This window comes from Theropithecus gelada, chromosome 6 (genome assembly GCF_003255815.1).
Source record: "Theropithecus gelada isolate Dixy chromosome 6, Tgel_1.0, whole genome shotgun sequence".
Lineage (NCBI taxonomy): Eukaryota > Metazoa > Chordata > Mammalia > Primates > Cercopithecidae > Theropithecus > Theropithecus gelada.
In genome coordinates this window covers 38,086,906-38,111,427 of record NC_037673.1, presented here as the reverse complement: position 1 = coordinate 38,111,427, position 24,522 = coordinate 38,086,906, and the positions used below count along the sequence as shown (strand labels likewise).

At 37.4% G+C, this 24,522-nt stretch overlaps 1 protein-coding gene across 3 annotated transcripts in view; it reads left to right on the top strand.

Moving 5' to 3' along the window:
• The window catches only part of LIFR (LIF receptor alpha), a 121,297-nt gene that overhangs the window by 81,838 nt on the left and 14,937 nt on the right, over positions 1-24,522 (top strand). For all 3 annotated transcript variants that reach the window (XM_025388641.1, XM_025388643.1, XM_025388642.1), the window contains exons 6-15: positions 2,196-2,370; positions 3,423-3,677; positions 7,180-7,309; positions 7,736-7,905; positions 9,650-9,795; positions 10,966-11,128; positions 14,503-14,573; positions 17,491-17,704; positions 20,283-20,462; positions 23,779-23,880. In XM_025388641.1, coding sequence (XP_025244426.1) covers positions 2,196-2,370; positions 3,423-3,677; positions 7,180-7,309; positions 7,736-7,905; positions 9,650-9,795; positions 10,966-11,128; positions 14,503-14,573; positions 17,491-17,704; positions 20,283-20,462; positions 23,779-23,880 — 1,606 coding nt within the window. The remainder of the gene's footprint in view (positions 1-2,195; positions 2,371-3,422; positions 3,678-7,179; positions 7,310-7,735; positions 7,906-9,649; positions 9,796-10,965; positions 11,129-14,502; positions 14,574-17,490; positions 17,705-20,282; positions 20,463-23,778; positions 23,881-24,522) is intronic.

Below are 24,522 nucleotides of genomic sequence, written 5' to 3'. Positions count from 1 at the left end.
TAATTGTTTGTATCTTTCTTGTTTTCTATGTATTTTCTATTTTCTGAGAAATTTCTTCTAAACTGAATTTTGCATCTTGCTATTGAATTTCTATTCATATGTTTATTAATTTATAGAAGATCCTTTGAAAGAAAGGATTTTTTTAATGTATACAGTTTTTGTTTCATGGATGCAATATCTTATCTCTGAGGATGCTAATGATTAAAAATTTTTTTCTGCGTGCCCTGTTTCCTCACATTTTTTTCTTTTCCTTTTCTTTTTGGTCATTGACTTTCATATTAGAATTTCTTGTACACTTTCTGGTCATCCTGGTTGCTGCTCATAGTTAAGTGAGGGGCTCTTAAAAAATTTTTTTTAATCTAATTGGAACTTTGGTTTCTCTGGATAGGACTTGTTGATGAGGGCCCTCCCTCTAGAGTGATGAGGATGGGCTATGCAGGTGGCAAACGCCAAATTTTATTTTAGGTATTTTATCTTGACCTGTTCATGTGACTTAGAAAAGTTCATTTAGACTATTACCTGGTGAGGATTAATCTGGCAAACCAGTATCCTGGGAGCTGAGCAGAGGAAGAAGGCATAGGTTAGCAATCCCCCTGTTTTTGGAATGATAGTCCCCATTTTCATCTCTTCCTAAAATTCTTCAATCCAAAGATATTCTGTTTTACTCTTCCAGAACATATATCTTTATTTTTCTGCCAAGATAAACAAAGGTAGTCCTTCGATAGCGTGGAGTATAGGAAGGGATCTGGGTAGCCAACATACCTTCAAACGACTTTCAAGCAATCCTGCTGTTTTGAGCTCTTTATTTCCAGGGAAGCCTGGGACAGCCACTCACTGAGCCCTTTGGCGTTTCTGTAATAGAAGCAAGCTGGTTTCCTGTATTTCCCATTGGATGCTTAAGATTGCGTTTTCTCGGGTCTTCTACATCAGTTACCATTATCCATTTGCTTTCCAGCTTCCAGATTTTAGTGATGTTGCTTTATCTCCTAAATTGTATTTGTCCATTCACACCTTTTAAAAAAATCTGTTTACTCCTACTTTGAAGTGATTTCAGGAGGTAAGGGAGAAGGAAATATTTGTTTATTGTGTTTACCTAGAAGTCCCAAGTTATCTTTTATAGCACCTCAATATTTTATTGAAATCTTGCTCATTTCTTACAATTGATAATATTTTGTATTAGTATAACATACATATTTGAACTTCTATTTAAAAATAAAAGTAAATATATAGAATACTTATATAAAAAACAAATCTAGTCTTAAACTATTTTATTGAAATGCTGCTCCTCTCCTTGACTTAAACTTTTGAAAGTACAACCCCATTCATTACTTTTACTCCATGAAAAATTTAGATCATTAGGCAATGGTATACAGGTTGAGCATCCCTTATCTGAAAATCCAAAATTCAAAGTGTTTGAAAATTCAAAACTTTCTGAGCCCCACCATGATGCTCAAAGGAAATGCTCACTGGAGCATTTCAGATTTGGGATTTTTGTTATTTTATTTATTTGTTGTTGTTTTTAGACAGGATATCATTCTGCCACCCAGGCTGGAGTGCAGTAGCATGATCTCAGCTCACTGCAACCTTGACTTTCCAGGCTCAATAGACCTTCCCACCTCAGCCTCCTGAGTTGCTGGGACTACAGGCACAAACCAGCATGCCTGGCTAATTTTATTTTTTTATTTTTTATTTTTTATTTTTGTAGAGATGAGGTTTCACCATATTGTCCAGGCTGGTCTTGTACTCCTGGGCTCAAGGGATCTGCCAGTCTCAGCCTCCCAAAGTGCTGGGTAAATTACAGGTGTGAGCCACCGTGCCCAGGCAGATTTTAGATTTTTAGATTAGAGATGCTCATCTGAGAAGTATATAATGCAATCTGAAAAGGTCCGAAATCCAACACACTTGTGGTCCCAAGGGATACCCAACCTGTATTTTCTTGCGTACCAAATTGAATGTTTCAATGAATAGCAACATCTTATATAATACGTTAGGGCCTGAAGTTGAAGAAGTAAACAAAAATGAATCATGATTATTGTTACTCTGCTATTACACCTTACACAAACTCAGTTGTATTAAAGGACAAACCATAAACTTAGCTGATGACTATATAGAATCTATTGTGTCTTTTAATTCTAAAGGAGAGCAAAACATATTGCTACTTGGAAATAGAGTTTTTTGTTTGTGTTCATTTTTAGGTGACCCACAACACAACTCTGAATGGCAAAGATACACTTCATCACTGGAGTTGGGCCTCAGATATGCCCTTGGAGTGTGCCATTCATTTTGTGGAAATTAGATGCTACATTGACAGTCTTCATTTTTCTGGTCGCAAAGAGTGGAGTGACTGGAGCCCTGTGAAGAACATTTCTTGTAAGCTTATATTTAAAGAATTTTTGTTTCAAATGAATTAAATTAGTCTTACTTAAGAGTAAGATTTAGTTTAAGCTTTCAGTTCTCATAACCTCACTCAGCTGCATGAGGATTACCTGGGAGCATCTAAGCCCACCATCCCTGGAGATTTTGATCTAAAAGTCTGAGATAGGCTTCAGGAATCTGTATTTTGAAAGAACTTTCTGAGTGGTTGGATAAACATCCAGGTTTGAAAATCACTGTCGTAGGAAGTGAAGAGCATTAAAAATTGTGTATAGATGATACTGAGATGAAATCTATTTAAAAAAAAAATAGTTCCCAATTTCTGGCTCACAGAGCAGATCCCTAGAGGCTGCATAGTTATTGCCAGGAACACGGGGATCTGCAAGCATAACAAAAACCATCCGTACATTAAGTAAAACTGATACATAGGGAGAATGTTGGCAGTTTGGATGGGGGGCCTGGAAAATTGTTGACCATAAAATGAAATCCTGAAAAGGCTGGTAATCATTGTAGAGAGAGGTCTCTCTATGGAGAAAAGGATTAGAGGAAGGAAGGGGACTAGATGAAAGAAAATTGGTTTTTAGGATGTGGGGTACTTGGGCATATATTTAGGCCAATGGAAAGTAAGACATATGCCCTAAATACATTGAATAAAAGGAATGGAATTATTTAGTGATTTTTGGAGGGCGTGGATTGTTCGCATGTATATATAAACCCACGGAATTTCAACCCTTAGACTTCTTAGATATAAACCTATGACATTAAGTTTAGATATTGACCTGTAATCTGCTTCTGCTTTCTCACCATTATCCCTTCATAAGTAAATAAAACCACATACACTTTTAAAAAATTTCTTGTATATATCTTGCTCCTACAAAACCTGTGGAACACACCTTATCTTTGGACCATCCAAAGTACCTAACAGTTTGTAGTGTATATACTGGGCTATTTTAAAAGTCATCTTATGAAAAAAAAAGTCTTAAAATATAGAAAAGTTTATGTAAAAGACTTCTGTAGAAAATGTTGATAATTCCTCTTTTTCTTTCTAGGGATGCCTGATTCTCAGACTAAGGTTTTTCCTCAAGATAAAGTGATACTTGTAGGCTCAGACATAACATTTTGTTGTGTAAGTCAAGAAAAAGTGTTATCAGCACTGATTGGCCATACAAACTGCCCCTTGATCCATCTTGATGGGGAAAATGTTGCAATCAAGATTCATAATATTTCTGTTTCTGCAAGTAGTGGAACAAATGTGGTTTTTACAACCGAAGATAACATATTTGGAACTGTTATTTTTGCTGGATGTAAGTATATGATTTTAAAGAGAGAATTCATATTAGCCTGTTTTGGTCCTCCTTGAAACCCTTAATTCTTCTTCTGGAGTGGGAGGTGTGGGGAGTGATTCTGTTTCTTTCTCATTTCTTTGTTCTTTAATATAAAGGCTATATACAAAGGAGGCACTAGAATATTTGCTTGTTTTAAAATGAATTGCAAGCTTGTTTTGTACATAACCTGTATCTGTATAATTTGTTGGTTTTGTAATCAGATTTGAAACATCTAGCTTCTAATGTTTAGTTTAAATTCTTAGTTAACAACTTTGTTAAGTCAAGGATAGTATATAATATTTCTTAACCCTGCATTGTTTAGATATTATGTGAATTAATTTTCCAGTTAAAGTATACTTTTTTAAAATATCTAAATTAAAGAAATTATAGCAATTTTACACAAAATATTTCAGTAGCATAACATATCTTCTCCAGCTTTTAACTATTAGGTTTGAGAAGAACAGGCTGGCAGGAGGACATGGGTGAGGGGAAATGTACTCTCCCACTGCATTCTGTATATGATGTATGCTCTATCATTCAAGGTGTCTGTATTAACATGATCACCCCACAGTCTAAAATTCCATGGTATTTCCAGAAGTAGTTGTTTGTTGTGGGCTGCCCTGCCCATTTGGCTTGTGTTGAATGTCCACAGATAAACATTTAGAACTTTGAGGTCTTAATTTTAGAGTTTTTCTGCCTCCCTTCCTTGTAGCAACCGTAACGTTTTGGTGTCACTGACAGCTTTATCAGTGAGTCCCTTCCTCCCTGCATGCTGAATTAGAAGTCTGGGATTTTAGTCTATAGGTCATATGAATAAAGTGTGTAAGATAGATTAACTAGATTTTATGATATTTCTTTTGATTGCTTAGTGCTTTTTCTTTTTCTTTTCTTTTTCTTTTTAATGATTCTCAGCTGTGGTCTAGATCAGCAGCTCTCTTGTTTACTTATACAGTACTTCTTGATGAATTTCATTCAGATACTGGTGTGTTCCCAAATAGCCAGGCTTAGGTGCTCATCTCACCTTGATGGCTGTAATCTGACTCTCTTTGTCTTCTCAGTAATGCATTTGGAATTCAAGTGAAAGCAAGGTTACATTCAAATTTAAATCCTGGAAATCTTATTTTCCTTCTTAATGGAATGTTAGGAAATTACGTGCAGCATTTTTCACAAATAGTCCTGGAGTCTAAGTTGAGACCCAGTGGTATATGTAGTGAAGTTGCTTCGTGTGCAATACCAAAAATGAGCTATTACTTAAAAGTATGAAAAAAGAAATTAAAACTTAAAAGATGAGACTATGCACTGTTTCCATTTCTGTTATTTCAGACAGTGTTGTAATCTTTTATCATAGTGCTAGAACAAGCTGATTTAATTTATAATTTAACCTTCATTTATAACGTTTGGAGGTTGAAATACTGTACAATATTTGTTGAGCAGCAGTAACATCTCCCTTCAGAGGGAACTTTTAGGAAATTTATAAGAACAGGTTATTTCGTGAGTTAGGTATCAGGATTCATTTATTTCCTTTTCTTTATGGATATCCTGTTAAGCCACCATTTACTGAAAATACTGAAAAGAAATTTAGAATCAGCTTATTAGTTTTTCCCTACATACACGTCTGTGTACACATACACCTACCCTGCTGGAATTTTGATTGGGATTACGTTAAATCCATGGATCAATTTAGGAGAATTTTCATTCTTACAATATTTGCATCTTCCAAACTGTGAACATGGTATATCCCTACATTTACTTGGGTCTTCTTTAATTCATCTTAATATGAGGTTTTTATGTCTTTTGGTCTTTTGGTAAATTTTTTCCTAGTGCTTGGTGTTTTCTGGTAATATTAAAAATGACTTTGTTTTTTAAATTGCACTTTCTATTGACTGGTACATAAAAATGTAGTTGATGTATACCTAGCTTTTAACCTAGCTTCAGTTGATTATTTTATAAGTCAATTTCTTTGAAAAGAAAATTAGTACATTTCAAATACTGTCCTCTCAAATTTTTCCCCTTCTGTCTGTCCGTCTATTTGTCTCTTATTTGCTCTTGTTGTTTAGATTTTAATATTTCAACTTAATATCTGCCAAATCCTAAAATAACCAGCATTTTAAATATATTCCAAATTTTTGGTATGTGGTTTTAATAGAGTGACTGAATATTTGGCCTTAGATTTAAAACAATTTTCAGAATAAATATGTCAGTGTTTGTTTACTTATCTAATTGTTAAACTCTCATATAAACACTCATTAATCCTCTTAATGTTACCTAAAATATCACTGAAGGATGTTTTCCTCATCTCTGGAGAAGGTATAAAATTTTCTAAGTTTTGCTTGATAAACTAAGTAGTATTTTTTTTTAATTCAAGTTTGTGAAAAAAACATTTTACAGAATTTTTAAACAAGCAGTTTTTTTAAAAAGAACTTTTACCAAAAGTGAAAGATAGTTTGGATAAATATGACAGAGGAAATACCAGTTTCTATATGTGTATGGTTAAACATGATTACAGAAATATTTCTATAATAAACAGTGTCAGACTGCAGAATTTTCATTTATCACTTTTTTTTTTTTTTTTTTTTTTTTTTTTTGAGATGGAGTATCACTCTCTCGCACAGTCTGGGTTCACTGCAGCCTCCACCTCCCAGGTTCAAGCAGTTCTCCTGCCTCAGCCTCCCAAGTAGCTGGGACTTCAGGCACCCCCTACCACACCCGGCTAATTTTTGTATTTTTAGTGGAGATGGGGTTTCACCATGTTTGCCAGGCTGGTCTCAAGCTCCTGACCTCAAGTGATCTGCCTGCCTCGGCCTCCCAGAGCTGGGATTACAGACATGAGCCGCTGCGCCCAGCTCGTTTATCACTTTGAAGGTCTCATCTTAAAAAAAAAAAAAAAAAAATTAATTTTTCTAGTCCTGCCTTAAAGCCAAGGAGAACAGTTTTGATAAAGAGAAAAACAACGAAAGAGCTGCAGTCAGTTTGAATATGGAGACGCAGGATTTTACCAAGAGTTTTCTAAATAACAGTACTTATAATGTATTTTAGAACTCTGAAACATGTAGCATGACTTATTGATTTTCAGTATGTTTTGGTATTTCTTTTCAAATCACAGTATATTGATGATAGGTGATAATACTTTTTAACCTATAGATTTTTCTGACTTAACGTATTAGACACAGGTTTCTTTGAGAGATTTGGTAGACTCTGAAATAGGATTAAGGGGAAAAAGTGGTAATTGATCTTTGAAGTTGCTATAGGGAGTTTCCAAATGAGCTAAGAGTCATTTTTCAGTATATTTTAATCTGTCAATTCTAATGTAATATGAACTCTGAGAAGACATTCCTGCATTGTTCAAAAGTAAAATGTAAATAGTAAATTATTTCATTTTTTAGGAAATTGTGGAAAGCATTAACATTTATAAAATATTATGTTTTCAGGGAAAATATATGTAATCATAAGTACCTAGATTTTTTTTCTTTTTTTTTGTTAGATCCACCAGATACTCCTCAACAACTGAATTGTGAGACACATGATTTAAAAGAAATTCTATGTAGTTGGAATCCAGGAAGGGCGACAGCATTGGTGGGCCCACGTGCTACAAGTTACACTTTACTTGAAAGGTAATGATAATTGGGAAAGGATGTCAGATAGCAAGGAGTACATTGGAGGTACATGTTAAATGACATAGGGAAGTGCACTAGGTCATTTATGTTACAAGCAAGGTATAAAACCAAATATGCTGTATAAAATTACACTTATACGTACTGCAGTTCAGCCACATGTACACTCAATTTCATGTCTCCTCTTTTAAGAAGCTTAGAATGAAGAACACTTGAATATGAACAGAGACTGTTTCTGGGTAGTAAACTTACAGCTGATTATTTTCTTCTATTTTCTGTATCATGTACATTTTCTTCTCTGAGTATGTAATATGCCTCTAATTAGAAATTTAAACTTTTTATACAAATTAAGTATTACAAATTTGCCTATTTTTTCCTGCAATATTTATCTCTTGCCATTTTGAAATTTTTTTTTTTAATTAACAGTTTTTCAGGAAAATATGTTAGATTTAAAAGAGCTGAAGCACCTACAAATGGAAGCTATCAATTATTCTTTCAAATGCTTCCAAATCAAGAAATATATAATTTTACTTTGAATGCCCACAATCCTCTGGGTCGATCAGAATCAACAATTTTAGTTAATATAACTGAAAAAGGTAAGCTATAAATAAACTAATGTCTTAAAAATAACTTTAGAAGTGGTGAAATGCTTTGGTTAATGAAAAATACTTATGGAGATTACTTTTTGCTGATTATTTTCTTTATAGTTACTTAATTTCATATATTTATAAAAACTTTAAATGTATAATTTTAAGTTTTACTATTTTATTGAGTTTAAATACTTGAATTAGTAATTTACAAATAAACTGTAAGTAGCTGTTTCTGATAATTCTTGATTTCTGAAATATCTTCTGCCCAATTTTTAAAAACTTTTATTTTGAAGTAATTGTTGACTCACTGGTAGTTGCAATAATAAGAGCCTTGTGAACCCATCCTCTGGCTATCCTCAGTGGTGTCATCTTATATAATTCTAGTACAATATCAGAACCAGGGAATTGACACTCTTAAAACACTGTTAACTGGACTACTGACCTTGCTCAGTTTTTATGTGCATTCACTTGTACTTGTGTGTGTGTGTGTAGTTCTGTGCAATTTATATGTATAGATTCAGGTAACCACTACCACATGCAAGATACAGAACTGCCCTGTCGCTACAAAGGAGCTTGCTCATGTTGCCCTTCCAGCATCCCCTGTGCCTTGACAACAATGAATCTATTCTTCATCTCTGTTGTTTTGTCATTTTGAGACTGTTACATAAGTGAAATCATACAGTAGGCAGGTTGGCATTTTTTTTAAATACAAGCCATCCATGTTGTTGTATGTATTAATAGTTTGTCCCTTTTATTACTAACGATTTCTGCGTTTTTACCAATCGTATTAATACATAGCTCCAAATAAAAATAAAATGTGGTTGGTCTTTTTGGTATTCATTCCCACAGTCCATGTGCATTAACACTCCATGTCAGGCTTGCAGCACACTGAACAACGGCCTAGACCTTCTCTTAGAGACTCAGGCAGGGGAGAAAGGGCCTAAACCAAGGGCATGTATCATACAGTCTCACAAGTGATTAGTAGATGATCCTGTTGCCTTATTTGTAAGTGTAAGTCACTTTTATCAGTTATTCTTTCCTGTCATCTTTGTGATTTCTGGATTTTTCCTAGTGTCACCATGGCTACATTTTATCCTGGCATGGTAGTATTTGTATGTATTTGTCTGCCCTCTGCCATTTCAGCCTGACTTTGCATGTGATTCTTTCCTGCCATTCAAGTGGGCATACACACTATCACCAACGTAATACGCAGTTTGCCTCCCTGTACCTTCATTATTGCCATCTCTGCCTAAAATGCTTTTCTGCATTTTTTTTTTTTTTTGGCCAGTTTTTGTCTGATTCTTCCTGCAAAGTTCATCTTAAGTTCCATCTTCACTGTAAGACTTACCCTACCGTGCTTACATGTACGAAGTAGTTAATATCTGTATCATGCATTTAGAACTTAGCATTTGTATTCTTATTATCTTTCTTTTTTTCTTTCTTTTTTGTTTTTTTCTTTTTTTTTTTTGTCATTCCCCAAGTAAATTAGAAGTTCCTTAAAGGTAAATACTGTGATTTTACTACCTTTGAGTATTCCTGACACTAATTGAAGAGCTTTGAACATGATTGATTGTTTAAAAATGTTGGCAAGATGTCAGTAGTAGAAATTAGGTTTGTCGATTCCACAAATACTGGGTAGGATGTTGTTGGTTAGCACTAATGATGCCTCCTTGTTTTTTATGTTGTCGTATTAGAAGATAGCTTACCCCTTTAAATAAATGTTTAAAGTAATCCTTAATTATATTTGCAGTTTATCCCCATACTCCTACTTCATTCAAAGTGAAGGATATTAATTCAACAGCTGTTAAACTTTCTTGGCATTTACCAGGCAACTTTGCAAAGATTAATTTTTTATGTCAAATTGAAATTAAGAAATCTAATACAGTACAAGAACAGGTAAGATTCTCCTAAAGACTTCCTTTGTGATTATTTTGGATGAAACAGTTCTCAAAAAGAATTAAGCAAATTGATATGCTTAAGCTCTCAGATTATTTATTATAGAGATTTACTAAGAACCAAGAAAGACATTAGTATCCATGTAATAACAGCATTGTATCATTTGAAAAACAATTGTAAATTTGACTTTTATTCCTCAGAGTGTTCCCAGATGCAGTATAGTACCTGGCACATAGCTGGTGCTCAGTAAATTTGTGAATGAATGCGTAGTTTTTGCTGTAACCTTTAGCATCATTAATGGATGAATTGGCACCAGACAGCAGAAGTGATTTTTTAAAACTGTGAAGTGTGGCAGTGGGAGCAAGTTGTAATTGGTACTTATAAGTCACAACATGACTTTTTAACACATTTTAAATATTTAGGTTGACTTTTATATTATACTATCTTGTAATTTGTGGTAAGTCTAAAATAAATGAGGTGTACTTAACTATTCATTTGGAAATTTACTGATGTCTAGAAAATCAGTCACAACTGTGAAATATAATCTGAAAAGCTTCTTTGTAATGTTTTGGGGAGCTCAGAGGCTTTTGTGAGACACGCAGATCTTCAAATTTGTTTAGAATTGTTTCATTTTAACTGTATTTACTTAGTTTAAGGAAGTATTTGTTTCATATTTGCTACATGTTTAGCATCATACTAGAAGTTCTAAGTGTCATATTAACAAAGATGCACAAAAGGTAATGCCAGCCTCCAAGAAACTCCAGATATCATCCAAATAATACATTTATTCCTCACAGTCATCTCAAATTACTAAATCATGTTAAGGTTTGTTGCATCACCGTGACTGATTATCAAAATTATGTAATCCTTTAGATAATTTAATTGACCATTGTTACTTAGAGCCAGTATTTGAATTAAAAAGACAACTCAATTTTTTATTACTATTGCAGGGCATAATTTCATTGGCTTGGCAGGTATATAAGAATTAAAATATTATAGTGGATAAACTGCTTTGGGTGTTATATATACAAACTCATTGAGATTCTGTCGGTTTGTGTTACAAATGTGAAGGCTTTCTTACCAAAAGTGTATGTATGTGTATATATATTTATATATATTCTTCATACACACAATATATACATACATACATATTTATTTGTTTTCTAATAGCGGAATGTCACAATCAAAGGAGTAGAAAATTCAAGTTATCTTGTTGCTCTGGACAAGTTAAATCCATACACTGTATATACTTTTCGGATTCGTTGTTCTACTGAAACTTTCTGGAAATGGAGCAAATGGAGCAATAAAAAACAACATTTAACCACAGAAGCCAGTAAGTTAACTAAGTGATATATGGCTAATAATTACTGTATATCCTGAAGTTTTTCAGCTTCTTTAAAAAGAAAAAGTTGGCCGGGCACAGTGGGTCATGCCTGTAATCCCAGCACTTTGGGAGGCCGAGGAGGGTGGATCACCTGAGGTCGGGAGTTCGAGACCAGCCTGACCAATATGGAGAAACCCTGCCTCTACTAAAAATACAAAATTAGCTGGGTATGGTGGTACATGCCGGTAACCCCAACTACTCGGGAGGCTGATGCTGCAGTGAATCGCTTGAACCTGGGAGGCAGAGGTTGCGGTGAGCCGAGATCATGCCATTGCACCCAGCCTGGGCAACAAGAGCAAAACTCTGTCTCAAAATTAAAAACAAAAAAAAATGTTATCAGAGTCCTTAAAAGTGGGGGATGGTTAGATAAATTGTGTAGTACCTGCTAATAAAATATCACAGATATTTTAAATGATAGTTTTTGAAGTTTTGTCATAGTATAGAAAAATGATTGGCATAAATTATGTGAAAGGACAGGGCTCCTGTATGATTGCCACCGTATTACCATATTACAATAATGCATAGAATGATTTTTCTGCTATTCTTTTCTCTTCTGCTTGGAATTTTAATTAGCTTTTAACTCACTGGCGTTTAAAAAAAAAGTTACTAAAAAAGAGAATTTGTTAGTTTTTATTTATGACCTAGACCTGAGAAATGATGTGGCTAAAAGGTCTTGAATTTCAGTTTCTGTAGTATACCTAGGTCAAGGTAGTTATAAAATCAGGTAACTGGTTTTCTAAATATGATCATTTCCAAAGACAGAATGATATTCTATCCTTGAAAAACCAGATGTTAGGTGTAAAAAAAAACTTAGAAATAGGTTTAATTTTTTATTCTTTTGAGACAGAGTCTCAGTCTGTCGCCAGGCTGAAGTGCGATGGCACGATCTCGGCTCACTGCAACCTCCGCCTCCCGGGTTCAAGCGATTCTCCTGCCTCGGCCTCCCGAGTAGCTGGGATTACAGGCGCCCGCCACCACGCCTGGCTAATTTTTGTATTTCTTTTTTTTTTTTTTTTTTTTTTGAGACGGAGTCTCGCTCTGTCGCCCAGGCTGGAGTGCAGTGGCGCGATCTCGGCTCACTGCAAGCTCCACCTCCCGGGTTCACGCCATTCTCCCGCCTCAGCCTCCAAGTAGCTGGGACTACAGGCGCCCGCCACCACGCCCGGCTAGTTTTTTGTATTTTTAGTAGAGACGGGGTTTCACCATGTTAGCCAGGATGGTCTCGATCTCCTGACCTCGTGATCCACCCGCCTCGGCCTCCCAAAGTGCTGGGATTACAGGCTTGAGCCACCGCGCCCGGCCTAATTTTTGTATTTCTACTAGAGATGGGGTTTCACCATGTTGGTCAGGCTGGTCTCGAACACCTGACCTTGTGATGTGCTCGCCTCGGCCTCCCAAAGTGCTGGGATTACAGGCATGAGCCACTGTGCCCGGCCGAAATAGGTTTTTTTTAGGAATCATTTAACAAAAGATAGCAAGAGTTTTATTTATATTATGTGGTATAGGAGATGTAATACTTCCTCCAAAAAAATTAAGAAATAGCAAAACAAATAAGTGATAGATGTTGATGTAGATTTTTGCCTCTCCACAGGAAGAGATGTGAAGAATAGACATGAGGGCACTTTGTGATATATGTAAGAATTACTTGTATCATCAAAAGTGAAAGCTATGCATGAGTACAGAGAGGGAAGATATAAGTTATCTATTGCTGTGCAACAAATTACCCTAAAATTCAGTGGCTTAACACAGCAGATATTTATTATCTTACCATTTCTATGGGTCAGAAATCCAGGAGCAGTTTAGCTGGATATCTCTGACTTGGAGTCTTTCATGAGGCTGCAGTCAGGAGTGTGGGTGGGAACTGGAGGCTTGATTGGGGCTAGAGGATCCACTTTCAAGATGGTTCACTCATGTGACTAAAGGCTGGAGGCCTCAGTTCCTCACCTTGTGGGCCACTCTCTAGGCCTGCTTAAGTGTGCTCATGGCAGCCAGTTCCTCCCACAGCTGGTGACTGAACAGTGTCTTTTATGATCTAAGATCAGAAGTAACATACCATTATGTCTGCTGTACACTGTTAGTCACATAGGCCAACCTTAATGCAGTGTGGGAGGGCACCACACACATGGGGATTATTGGTCATTTTGGAGACTAGCCACAATAGGAGTTTTTGCCTTCAGTTAATGAACTGTTGTCTCCAGGAGGAAACATCTTATTTGCACCTCATTAAGATGAAGGCATCAATTTACTCAACAAATATTTACTGAGTATGCATTACAGATTAAGCATACATAATCTGAAAATCTGAAATGCTCCAAGATCCAAAACTTTTTGAGCACCGCCAGAATACCACAAATGGAAAATTCCACACTCTAGTACTTAACACAAATTTGTTCCATGCACAGAATTATTTAAAATATTGTATGAAATTACCTTCAGGCTGTGTGTATAAGGTGTATATGAAACATAAATGAATTTTATGTGTTCTTGGATCCCATCCTCCAAGATATCTCATTATATGTATGCAGATATTCTATAATTAGAAAAAATCCAAAATCTGAAACACTTTTGCTCCCAAGCATTTCGGATAAGGGACACTCAACCTGTACGTGTCTGGAATTGTTCTAGTTAGCAGGGATATAGCAGCAGATAAAACAGAGATCTCTGCCTGTGGAGTTTGTAGGATTCAGAACTAGAAATAAATTTATATATATACACATCTATATGTATATATGTACACACACACAAAGACATAGACACATCAGTTTATCAGGTGGTGACAGATGCCACAGAGGAGAGGAAAGGATAGGAATAAAGGCTGAGGGATAAGAGGGGGTGGCAGTGAAAGGAATTGCAGTTTTAAATAGGGTAGTTAAAAAAGACCTCACTAATAAGGTAATACTCAAGCTAAGTTATAAAGATGAGGAGGCATGCCGTGTTGTTTTATCTAGGAGAAGAGAGTTGTAGGCAGAGGAATAGAGGACACAGAAGATGCAGAGCCTGAGGCAGATGTCTTTGGCATATCTAAGGGACAGCCAGGAAGCCAGTATGTGGCCAAGTGAGGGAGTGGGAGGATGTGAGACAGAGGGGAACCCAGGGAACCAGTACAGCCAGCCTGCAGGTAGATTTTCACCCATTTGAAGGGGCCGTGTGTTTTGCAAAAGTTGTTGAGAGCTTAGATTTTCCATTGCTCTGTTTTCTAAGTGGAAGCCACTGAACTGCTTCACATTTTATTGAGAATTTCAAATACCCTAGAAAAAAAATGCCAAGCACCATATACATATAGTATGTGTCTTCAGATATTAACTTTAAAATCTCCTTTTTAGTTCCTTCAAAGGGGCCTGACACTTGGAGAGAGTGGAGTTCTGATGGAAAAAATTTAATAATCTATTGGAAGGTAAATATCTAATTTTTCCATGAACATTTACATTACTTTGCTAAACCGCTTAACTTACATATGGTACTTGGGTCATCAAGGAGCTGAAACTTCCCAGACTGGTTTTTGTGCAATATTGGTGAGAATTTAACCTGGTTCCTAAACCACCCAAATTCCTCATCACTCCTAACTCCCCACAGTCATTTGAGGATCTTCTCTGTCAGATCTGAGCCTTCTCGAGTTTGATCTTATAAGGCCTGTAAAGGACCTGAAGATTTCATGAATTCCATCTCCTTCACTTCAGTTGAAATCTATAGGTTAGAATCCTGTTTGTTACATTTTTCTTCTATGAATGGGAAACTAAATTTTTATATATTTCGTGTATTTTATATATTTCCCTTCAATAAATTGCATTATGACATGCCAGTTTTAAAGTTTTGTATGATTTTGTAAAATATTTAGATGAAATATGAATTGCATATTTTACTAATTTTTCTCTGCTGGAACATTTTTTGTTGCTATATTTTTAAGTATTTTATGAATATCAAAAACATGAACAGTTGTTTTCTATATTAGATTTTACACGAGCAGTCATAATAGGATTCCTTTAAATAGTGAATTTTGTTATGGAATGTAAAACATAATTTTATTTTAAAAAATTTTTGACATCGATACAGCTTTGAGTAAAGTGAAGTGTACATGCAGGTTCATTGTGAGTTCTATTGCTTTGAGATTGTATTTGACTGTTACATCCACTCTTGATTAGAAAATCCCCTGGCTACTCTCAGTTGCCTGTCAGATTTCATGATAATATAGCAACGATTATACAATTTACTTCAATACAGAGAAAGTTTGGAATATTGTTCAAACTAGATGAAGACTTAAGTAAAGACTAAAAATATTGAAAGGATTTAGATTCTAACTTCATTACCTATGCTGATGGTGCTGCCATTTGCCAAGTCAGAGTGTGTTCGGGTAGAAAATTATGTTGTTTCGGTCATAGTGAGTTTTCAAAAGGTATGCCACTGGGATATCATGAGTAGAGTTCAGTAGGTAGTTTGATCTATGTAAGGCTCTGGAGCTTAGGGGAGAGGTTGGCACTGAAAACAGGTTTGAGTAGCATATAAATGGGATCACTTGGAGATGCAAGGTGAAACGTGGGCCAGGGCTGGAGCCCAGGTGACAGCAGCGTGCATAGAAGCAGCAGAGGAGGAGGAACCAGCAGAGGAGATGGGGAAGGTTTAGAGGGGCAGGAAAAGCGAAGAAAATAGAATTAGAGAAACTGGGGGAGGAGGACATTTCAAACAGTGTGTGGTCTGGAGTATCCCAATAAGCCCGTAAGTCTTAGGACTAAAGCCTGCCCCTTAGAGCAGGCCATTTGGAGCATCACCAGAGACCTCTCTGCTGGAGTGGAGTTTTTAGTAGTATTACATCATCCTCAGTCTTGACCAGAGAGCCCCATACATTGGTGTATAAATTAAGGCAGTTGCTGTGAAAAGCAGTTCAGTAGAAATGAAGAGGTTTGAATGTTCATCTTTTTATCCAGTAAGTTCACTTTTAGAAATTCATATTAAATTCTATGAAAAAGAAAAAAACATGGCACAAAAAAATTCACCGAAATATTTGTTTTAGTATTGTGAAAAATTAGGAACAACTTAAATTTCATTTACTTAAGGGACATTCAAGTACACTGGTAAAAGTGCTACATGAGATATAAAACCATGAAAATGTATATAACTGTATTATGGACAAGTGTACATTATGGAAAAGTAAAAAGTAAGATGGTGTAATGTAATTAAAACAATGTTAATAGAAGATCTATACCTAGAAAAACAACTTGAAAGAAATATCAAAATGAAAGAATACTTAAGAGGTGGGAATATGGGAGATTTTTACTAGTTTCAACTCCTGTATATTTTCCAGATTTTCTGTAGTGGACATATAATACTTTAAAATGAGAAAACAAATGTTTAGAAAAAAACCCATGATGCTATAGTTTTTTAAAATGTTTTGTTTGTTACTAAGTAGAGCAGTGCTTCTGGATAGTTTTAAAAGTTTTGCTCCAGAAAAATGTGGAGATAAATATTGTTTTTTATTCACTTAATTTTTAAATTTTTGTATACTCTTACTGCTTATAGCAAGTATAGTTTTTCTTCAGTGTCTCTTTCCCGATTTACCCAGGTCTCAGTGGAATTTGAATCTGTGTTTCACACTGTTGAGAGCTCCTTTGTTGTTGTTGTTGTTATTGAGATGGAGTCTCGCTCTGTCAGCCAGTGTGGAGTGCAGTGGCGCGATCTCAGCTCCCTGCAACCTCCACCTCCCAGGTTCAAGTGACTCTCCTGCCTCAGCCTCCTGAGGCGCCACCGTGCCTGGCTAGTTTTTGTATTTTTAGTAGAGACAGGGTTTCATCATGTTTGTCAGGCTGGTCTCGAACTCCTGACCTCATGATCCACCCACCTTGGCCTCCCAAAGTGCTAGGATTACAGGCGTGAGCCACCGCACTCGGCCAGCTTCATCTTTTCTGATATTACCTTGTAACTAGTTGTTTTTTGTTTTTGAGATGGAGTCTTACTCTGTTGCCCAGACTAGAATACAGTGGCACGATCTTGGCTCACTGCAACCTCCACCTCCTGGGTTCAAGTGATTGTCCTGCCTCAGCCTCTTAAATAGCTGGGATTACAGGCGCTCACCACCACACCTGGCTAGTTTTAGTATTTTTGGGAGAGACAGGGTTTCACCATGTTGGCCAGGCTGGTCTCGAGCTCCTGACTTCAAGTGATCCACCTGCCTTGGCCTAAGTGCTGGAATTACAGGTGTGAGTCACCACGCCTGGCCAACCTTGTTACTGTTAATATACCATCCAGTTTAAACCCAATTACCCTGCCTGGTCATAGTCACCTTTTGCAGGTTTTTGTAACAATTTGTCTGTTTTTCATAGCCTTTACCCATTAATGAAGCTAATGGAAAAATACTTTCCTACAATGTGTCATGTTCATCAGATGAGGAAACACAGTCCCTTTCTGAAATCCCTGATCCTCAGCACAAAGCAGAGATACAGCTTGATAAGAATGACTACATCATCAGCGTGGTGGCTAAAAATTCTGTGGGCTCGTCACCACCTTCCAAAATAGCGAGTATGGAAATTCCAAATGGTGAGTGCTTGAGATGGTTTGGTATATAAGAACAGGAAACTAAAGTAAAGAATGTCTGATGTTACTTGCTCTTTTGTCATGTCAGCATTCTTCTCGTATACCTTGTTGCTGCTGACATAGAAGGCAGAATGAGCAGATTGATGTCTACAGTTCATTGAGAGAGAAGTAATTAGTATTGACTTGAAGCATGTGCACTGAGGGATACAATCATTACTGTACTCAGTAACTGTAGTGGATAATATTGGAGAGGTACAGTGGTGGATAGTATTTTTGGGAAGAAATATTTTAACAGTTTATTCAAATGACATTCAGGCACTTCTCCAAGACACTTCCCCAAGACTAGGAAAGTTTATTTTAGGTCAGCTAGACTGTTTTGCAAATTGTTGGGCAGGAGAAAAAAGCACTTATTTTAATTAGCACCTTTTTTGGTAAGAAATTCCTTATTAATAGAAATTATGGATTAAAAAAAGTCTTCTTAAGGTATAAATTAGATCTTCAGTATAGGCTTTAGAAAAACAACCGTGGTGTAATTCTTAAAATTTAGCACCTTTCTTTAAATTTTATAGATATCCAGTGATTAATACGTTCTTCCAGCTTCTATCTTGACAACTTTGAGAGTTACGAGCTTTAAACGGCCACGTCCGCCTCTTCTTCCACTGATCTCTGTGCTCCAGTCATTTTCTGCCTACCCACCTTTCTGTCTTGCCTGCTGTGGGAGCACCTTTCTATAACCACAGCTTCTAGAGGAAGAAAAATTGGTCCAGTTAGGGTCCTCTAAGTAGCTTTCCAACTCCAGTTTGAGGCTGTTTCTTATTGCTTGTTACTTGACTGCTTCTTTGTTCTCTTTGAGTCAGTCATAGGAGAATTTGGAGGAAGGAAGGGGGAAAACAAAGTGCATTTCAGAGATACAGAGCCTAGGCAGCAGTGCTGCTGGAGATGCCCAGGGGTTGTGGCAGATGCTGGGAGGTGGGGCTTAGAATAATGGCTTCTTCATTTTGGCCTGGCAAAAATAACAAAATAAAAAATGAAGGAGACAGAGATGTGAACATCCATAAGAAGATAACATACTGATTTAGGTTATGTATTTCATTGCTCTCACAATTCTAGGCAATAGCTATGTTATCTTTTTATTCAGGAAGCATAATCCTACCTTTTCTGTGTATCCCTTAGAAAATGGTAATTTACAGAACTAGCAATTCTGTCATCAGCTTTCAGACACTTTCTGAAGCCCCAGAACAAATCCTCATTTCTTGAGGATATCGCGACTGGAGGGAGGCTCTGCAGCCTCAACTCAGGTTTACACTGTGGCTTTTTAATCACGTTGAGCAAAAAAAGCTGTTATTTCTGAAGTGTTCTATATTCTAAGCCAAATTGTTGTCTTGCATTTAGTAGTAGTTGCTTTGTGAATGCACATTTTGTTCAAAAAACCTTCTCATGTTTGTTTTTACTGAACCCTTAAATATAAATCAGTTATAGCTATTACTTAGTTTCTCCTGTTACAGTGGGAAATGTCTGTATTGGTTTTACTGAACCCTTTTTGTAGCCTGTGGGTGATTAAATACTCTGCCGTGGCTGCATCCCGTCAAGGGCCACTCACCTACAGTTTGCAGCCTCCTGAGCATCTGGCTCCTGAGACAATTACTTGTCTAAACCTTTGTTCTTAGAAATAACCAAAAACCTTTCTATGTTTGTTTTTACTGAACCATTAAATACAAATCAGTTATAAAAACTACTACTTTTCTCCTGTCACAGTGGGAAATTTCCTTCTCCCTTTTGACCACACTGCCCTATCTCCCACCCCAATTCTTCTCCCCAAGCCTGGGGTTCCACTTCTTACCTAGGCCAAGATCTGGCAAGATAGGGAAAGGAAACCTTGCCAGGGCCTCCACTCCTGTGTCTGCCCTCAGCCTTTGCCCCTTGCCCTTGGTATCTCCTAGGACGCTGTGCAGGCTTCTCCTTCTCAGTGCCCACATCAGCCATCCCACCTCATAGCCTCTGGGTGTCTCCACAGCTTTCTCCCTTGCCCCCACCCCGCCCCTAGTCAGCCAGACAACCGCTTCAGCCCACCTCTGGGGCCACAGTCTTCCTTGAAAGAAAGAAAGGGGGCTAGTTCGTCTACCGTTTCCACAAGTTCGTTGAGTGCCTACTCCGCACACTGTGCTGGGCCCCGCCTGTTCTCTGCACACATTCCTGGTGGGTGATGAGAGGAGGGCTTCAGACTGTCCACTGTCCACTCCCCAGTCTCCCATCCCAGCCAGTGCCCTTAGCTGCATCCTTCCTGGGCTTTGATCTTGATGTCTTAGCCCCAATATGTTATTACCTGATCCTAGGTGCTTTTAAAAAATCACTTTCTTTCAGCTGCTATGTTAATCTATATATACAGGTAAGTGCTACAGTTGTTACAATAAAAATAACAGAGCAACACTTCTAATCTTTGCTAAAAGTTTATCTAGTTCTGAGTACTATTTTATAATTTCTTCACAGTGAAGTGATTTTTCTAACTCATGTCCATTTTTATGAGGTTTGCCTTATATTATTGTTTTTAATGCCAGTAAAATATCCTCCTTTCTTATTGAAGATGATCTCAAAATAGAGCAAGTTGTTGGGATGGGAAAGGGCATTCTTCTCACCTGGCATTACGACCCCAACATGACTTGTGACTACGTCATTAAGTGGTGTAACTCGTCTCGGTCGGAACCATGCCTTATGGACTGGAGAAAAGTCCCCTCAAACACCACTGAAACTGTAATCGAATCTGGTAAGCTGAATTAGTATCTCTTAATTAAGTTCTACAAAATATTTTTAAAAGGCAACACGTGGGACTAGGTGCAGTGAAGTGACTCTCTTTCCTGCTGGGTGGGTGTGAATAGGTTTGATTTTCCTGTGAGTGGGAGGGTAGTTGTGGCAGCATGTGGAAGGATCCAAACCCTTTGATCTGGTAATTACTCGTCTAGAAATTTATTCTTAGAAATAATCAGAGAACAACACAGATTTAATCTAAGAATGTTCACGGCAATATTATTGATAATCGTGAAAAATTAAAAACCCAAATAGCAAATAAGGGAATGAGTAAATGATGGTACACCTGTAAAATGGAATGTTAAGTAACATTAAAAGTTATGTGGAAAATTTAGCAACATGAATAAATAAATGTTCATGAAAAAAGAAGACTACAGAACGGTAACCTGGTCTCACAGAAGGGCCTTCGCCTTGTTTGCCCAGGGCCAGGTTACCGAGGGTAGGGAGAGACTGAGCAGAAAGGCCGTGAACCCCTCACCACTTTCCCTGATGCAGGGCAAGGGGGCATCAGCAGGACTGAGCACAGTGTGGGTGGGAGGCCTTGTGTTCCATGAGCCTAATGCTCAGGAGCTTGTGAGCTGCAGTTGAGTGGCCCTCAATGGGATGCAGCCTGAGAAGTTTAGCCCCAGAGCAGTATTTGATAACCTACAGGCTAATCCAGCCTTGTCCTTAGGCATTAGAGCCCTCTCTCCAATATCATCTTTTTTTCCTGGCAGGATGGGAGTGTATCCTGCCTGTCCCCATGGGATTTCTGGACCCTGTAGCCTGTCAGTAGTGATGCTTCTTGATCATTCCCGTCTCCTGCCTCCCTTGCATGTTAGGGAAGTGCAGAAGAGCAAGCAGCCTACTCCTTACCTCTCTCTCAGGGAACACTTTCTACTTGCTTACTGTTTCTCTGTCAGATGATGAGGATGGGTCCCATTCATTGGATTATCACATATGAGTTCAGATTATTTTCCAGTTCTACTTGGAATACAGCCAAACTCCTCCACATATATAATTGGCTGAAGTGGTAATGATCTTCCTGAGTTGTTCCCTTTATCCTTTCTTACAGTGCACTTCCCTTTTCAAGGGCCCAGGCACTTGCTACCCTTCTCTTTCCTGCACCTTCCCTTGCATCCCCTCCCATGGAGCTGAATGAGCCTTACACGGTTCCAGTCTGTCATTTCTCACCCGGGCTTTTAGAATAATCAGGATGAACTGGGGTAGGCTGGAGTGGATATAAATGGAGTATCTACCCATTTAAGTTTTAGCTGAGACTTGCAGGATATGGAGAAGCTGCCCGGCGATGATTGTGGGAGGAGAACTTTCTGTGCCAACTCAATTGAACAAAGACACAAAGTTTGAGAAAACAAAAACTCAGAGAAGTTAGGTGACTTTTCCAAGGTCACAAAATTATTATGTGATAGAACCCGGGTTCAAATTCAAAGTTATTCAAAGCTTCAAGAGGCTGGGAATATTGTCTTTTATTTACTGCTGAGCTTCTGGAACAGCAAGTGGCACATAGTAGGCACACCTTTTATTCCTCCCTCATCCCCTTGTCTACTCGTTAAGCTGTCTGCTCTCTTTTTTGACCTTCGCACATTTCTAATGCTCTAACCTTCTCAGGCTCTTTTTTTTAAAGTGTCAGAGCCCTATAAAATATTAATAAATTTAATATAAAAAGAGGTACAGATTTACAGATGTACATGCAGTATAAAATCATAACCTCAAGCATACCTTTCTCCAAAGAAAAATGTTACAAAACTAAACACAATTGGCTGAGCTTGAGTTGCATTAATACGTATTTAGGACGTGCCAGCACATAGCAAACGTTTAAAGAAAATCATTGCAAGAAGAAAAGTTAAAAGTTTTAGACAAGTTGATTCAGTTTTTCTTGGGTTGTGTGATTTTAGAAATTGACTACTGTCTCACATTGGAGCCTGCAGGCCACTGGTGTGTTATGGGCACTTGATTGGAGAACTAATGCTTTAACCACACCAGAATAATTGCATTCTGCAAATTAAATGCAATGCCATATGCTGCCAATCCACCTCCGCGACCCCGGCATTTTCTTCTTTCTCAGCCACCACTGATGACCATCTCAGTGCCCTTCAAGGCCTTATTCAGATGGCCCTTATGGTAGCTGTTTCTGATCTTTTTAGACTCATTTGGCCCCTCACTTAAGGTTCCGTGGAATCTGATACATACCTCTAATATAACACACTGTTATGGTCACCCTTGTTCATCTGTCTTCCCCACCACTCCGCAAGTGTCTGCATGCTTGGCATTTTGTTTTGTGCATGTCTATGTTGCTCACATTGCACACATTGCATTGTATTCAGGAGACATTTAAAAGGAGCCTTTTGAGTTTAAGTTAAGGTACTTCAATTGGAAGTACGTCTGTGTCCTGTGGAGTTAATTCAAAGCACCTCTATATCTTGTAGAGTTAACTCACCCAAAGACACTTAATGGTGATGCTATAAAGAGGAACAAACTCTAAGACCCAGTTCCTTTAACACTGAAGCTTCAAGGCAGAGTGCAACTTTTAATTCTGCTTCTTGGAACGAGAGGAGAGAGCAGTGGGTTTGTTTTTTCCAACTTAGAAATAACACTATGTAGGGAAGGGATTTATAGAAGCGTGACGTAGACCTGGAATGAATGGCTTAGTGAACTGACCCAGGAAGTTGATTTAGACTTACATTTTGTTCCTTAAAATCCAGCAGTTGCCAGCACTTTGGGAAGCCAAGGTGGGTGGATCACGAGGTCAGGAGTTCAAGACCAGCCTGGCCAAGATGGTGAAACCCCGTCTCTGCTAAAAATACAAAAATTAGCCAGATGCAGTGGCAGGCACCTGTAATCCCAGCTACTCGGGAGGCTGAGGCAGGAGAATCACTTGAACCCGGGAGGCGAAAGTTGCAGTGAGCTAAGATGGCAGCGCTGCACTCCAGCTTGGGCGACAGAGCGAGACTCTGTCTCAAAAAAAAAAAAAAAAAAAAAAAAAATCAAGCAGTGATGTTTCTTCCTGGAAAAAGGGACAAAATGTAACCCTTAATCATCGTTGTTCTCTCCAAGGCAATCCCATCTTATATTACTAAACTTTTTGTTAATAGAAGTAAATACAATTTTTGTTTAGTCAGTTTTCATTCTGAATACTAATCTTTAAAATATGTATTTTTAAATAAAACATCTTTAAAATTAGCTTTGGAAATTTTAGAGTATGTTATAAATTTGATATTTCTAAAATAGATATTCATAGTAATTTATGAAAGTTTGCTGATGTGTTCATCCTATAGATCAGTTTCGACCAGGTGTAAGATATAATTTTTTCCTGTATGGGTGCAGAAATCAAGGATATCAATTATTACGCTCCATGATTGGATATATAGAAGAATTGGGTAAGTTAAATGGGTACTTATTTTTAAGAGTTCAGGGTAACATGAGAAATTATAAATTGGCAACAATAGTATGATTGAATTCTAAAAATAAGATGTTTAGTTCAAGGAAGGAAAAATAATTTGATAAAAAGTATGTGATTCTACTTTTTTCTCCTCCTTTTCCTTTTCCTTTTTTTTTTTTTTTTTTTTTTTTTTTTTTTGAGAGAAGGTTTTACTCTGTCACCCAGGCTAGAGTGCAGTGGTGGCAAGATCATGGCTCACTTCAGCCTCAACCTCCTGGGCTCAGGTGATCCTCCCACCTCAGCCTCCTGGGTAGCTGGGACTACAGGTGCATGCCACCATGCTCAGCTAATTTTTGTGTGTGTGTGTGTGGAGATGAAGTTTCACTATGTTGCCCAGGCTGATCTCAAATTCCTGGGCTCAAACGATCCTCCCACCTCAGCCACCTAAAGTGCTGGGATTACAGGCATCAGCCACTGCACTGGGCCTGCTTACTCTGAAATCATTTGTTGAATGTTTATATTTCACAATTTTGCTCTTGTCCTCAAGAAAATTAAATCTGAACTTGATGTCAAAAATATGTACTTTTACAAGTTTAAAAAACTGTTAACTTCTTCAGGACTATCAGTAAAGATGGGAAAT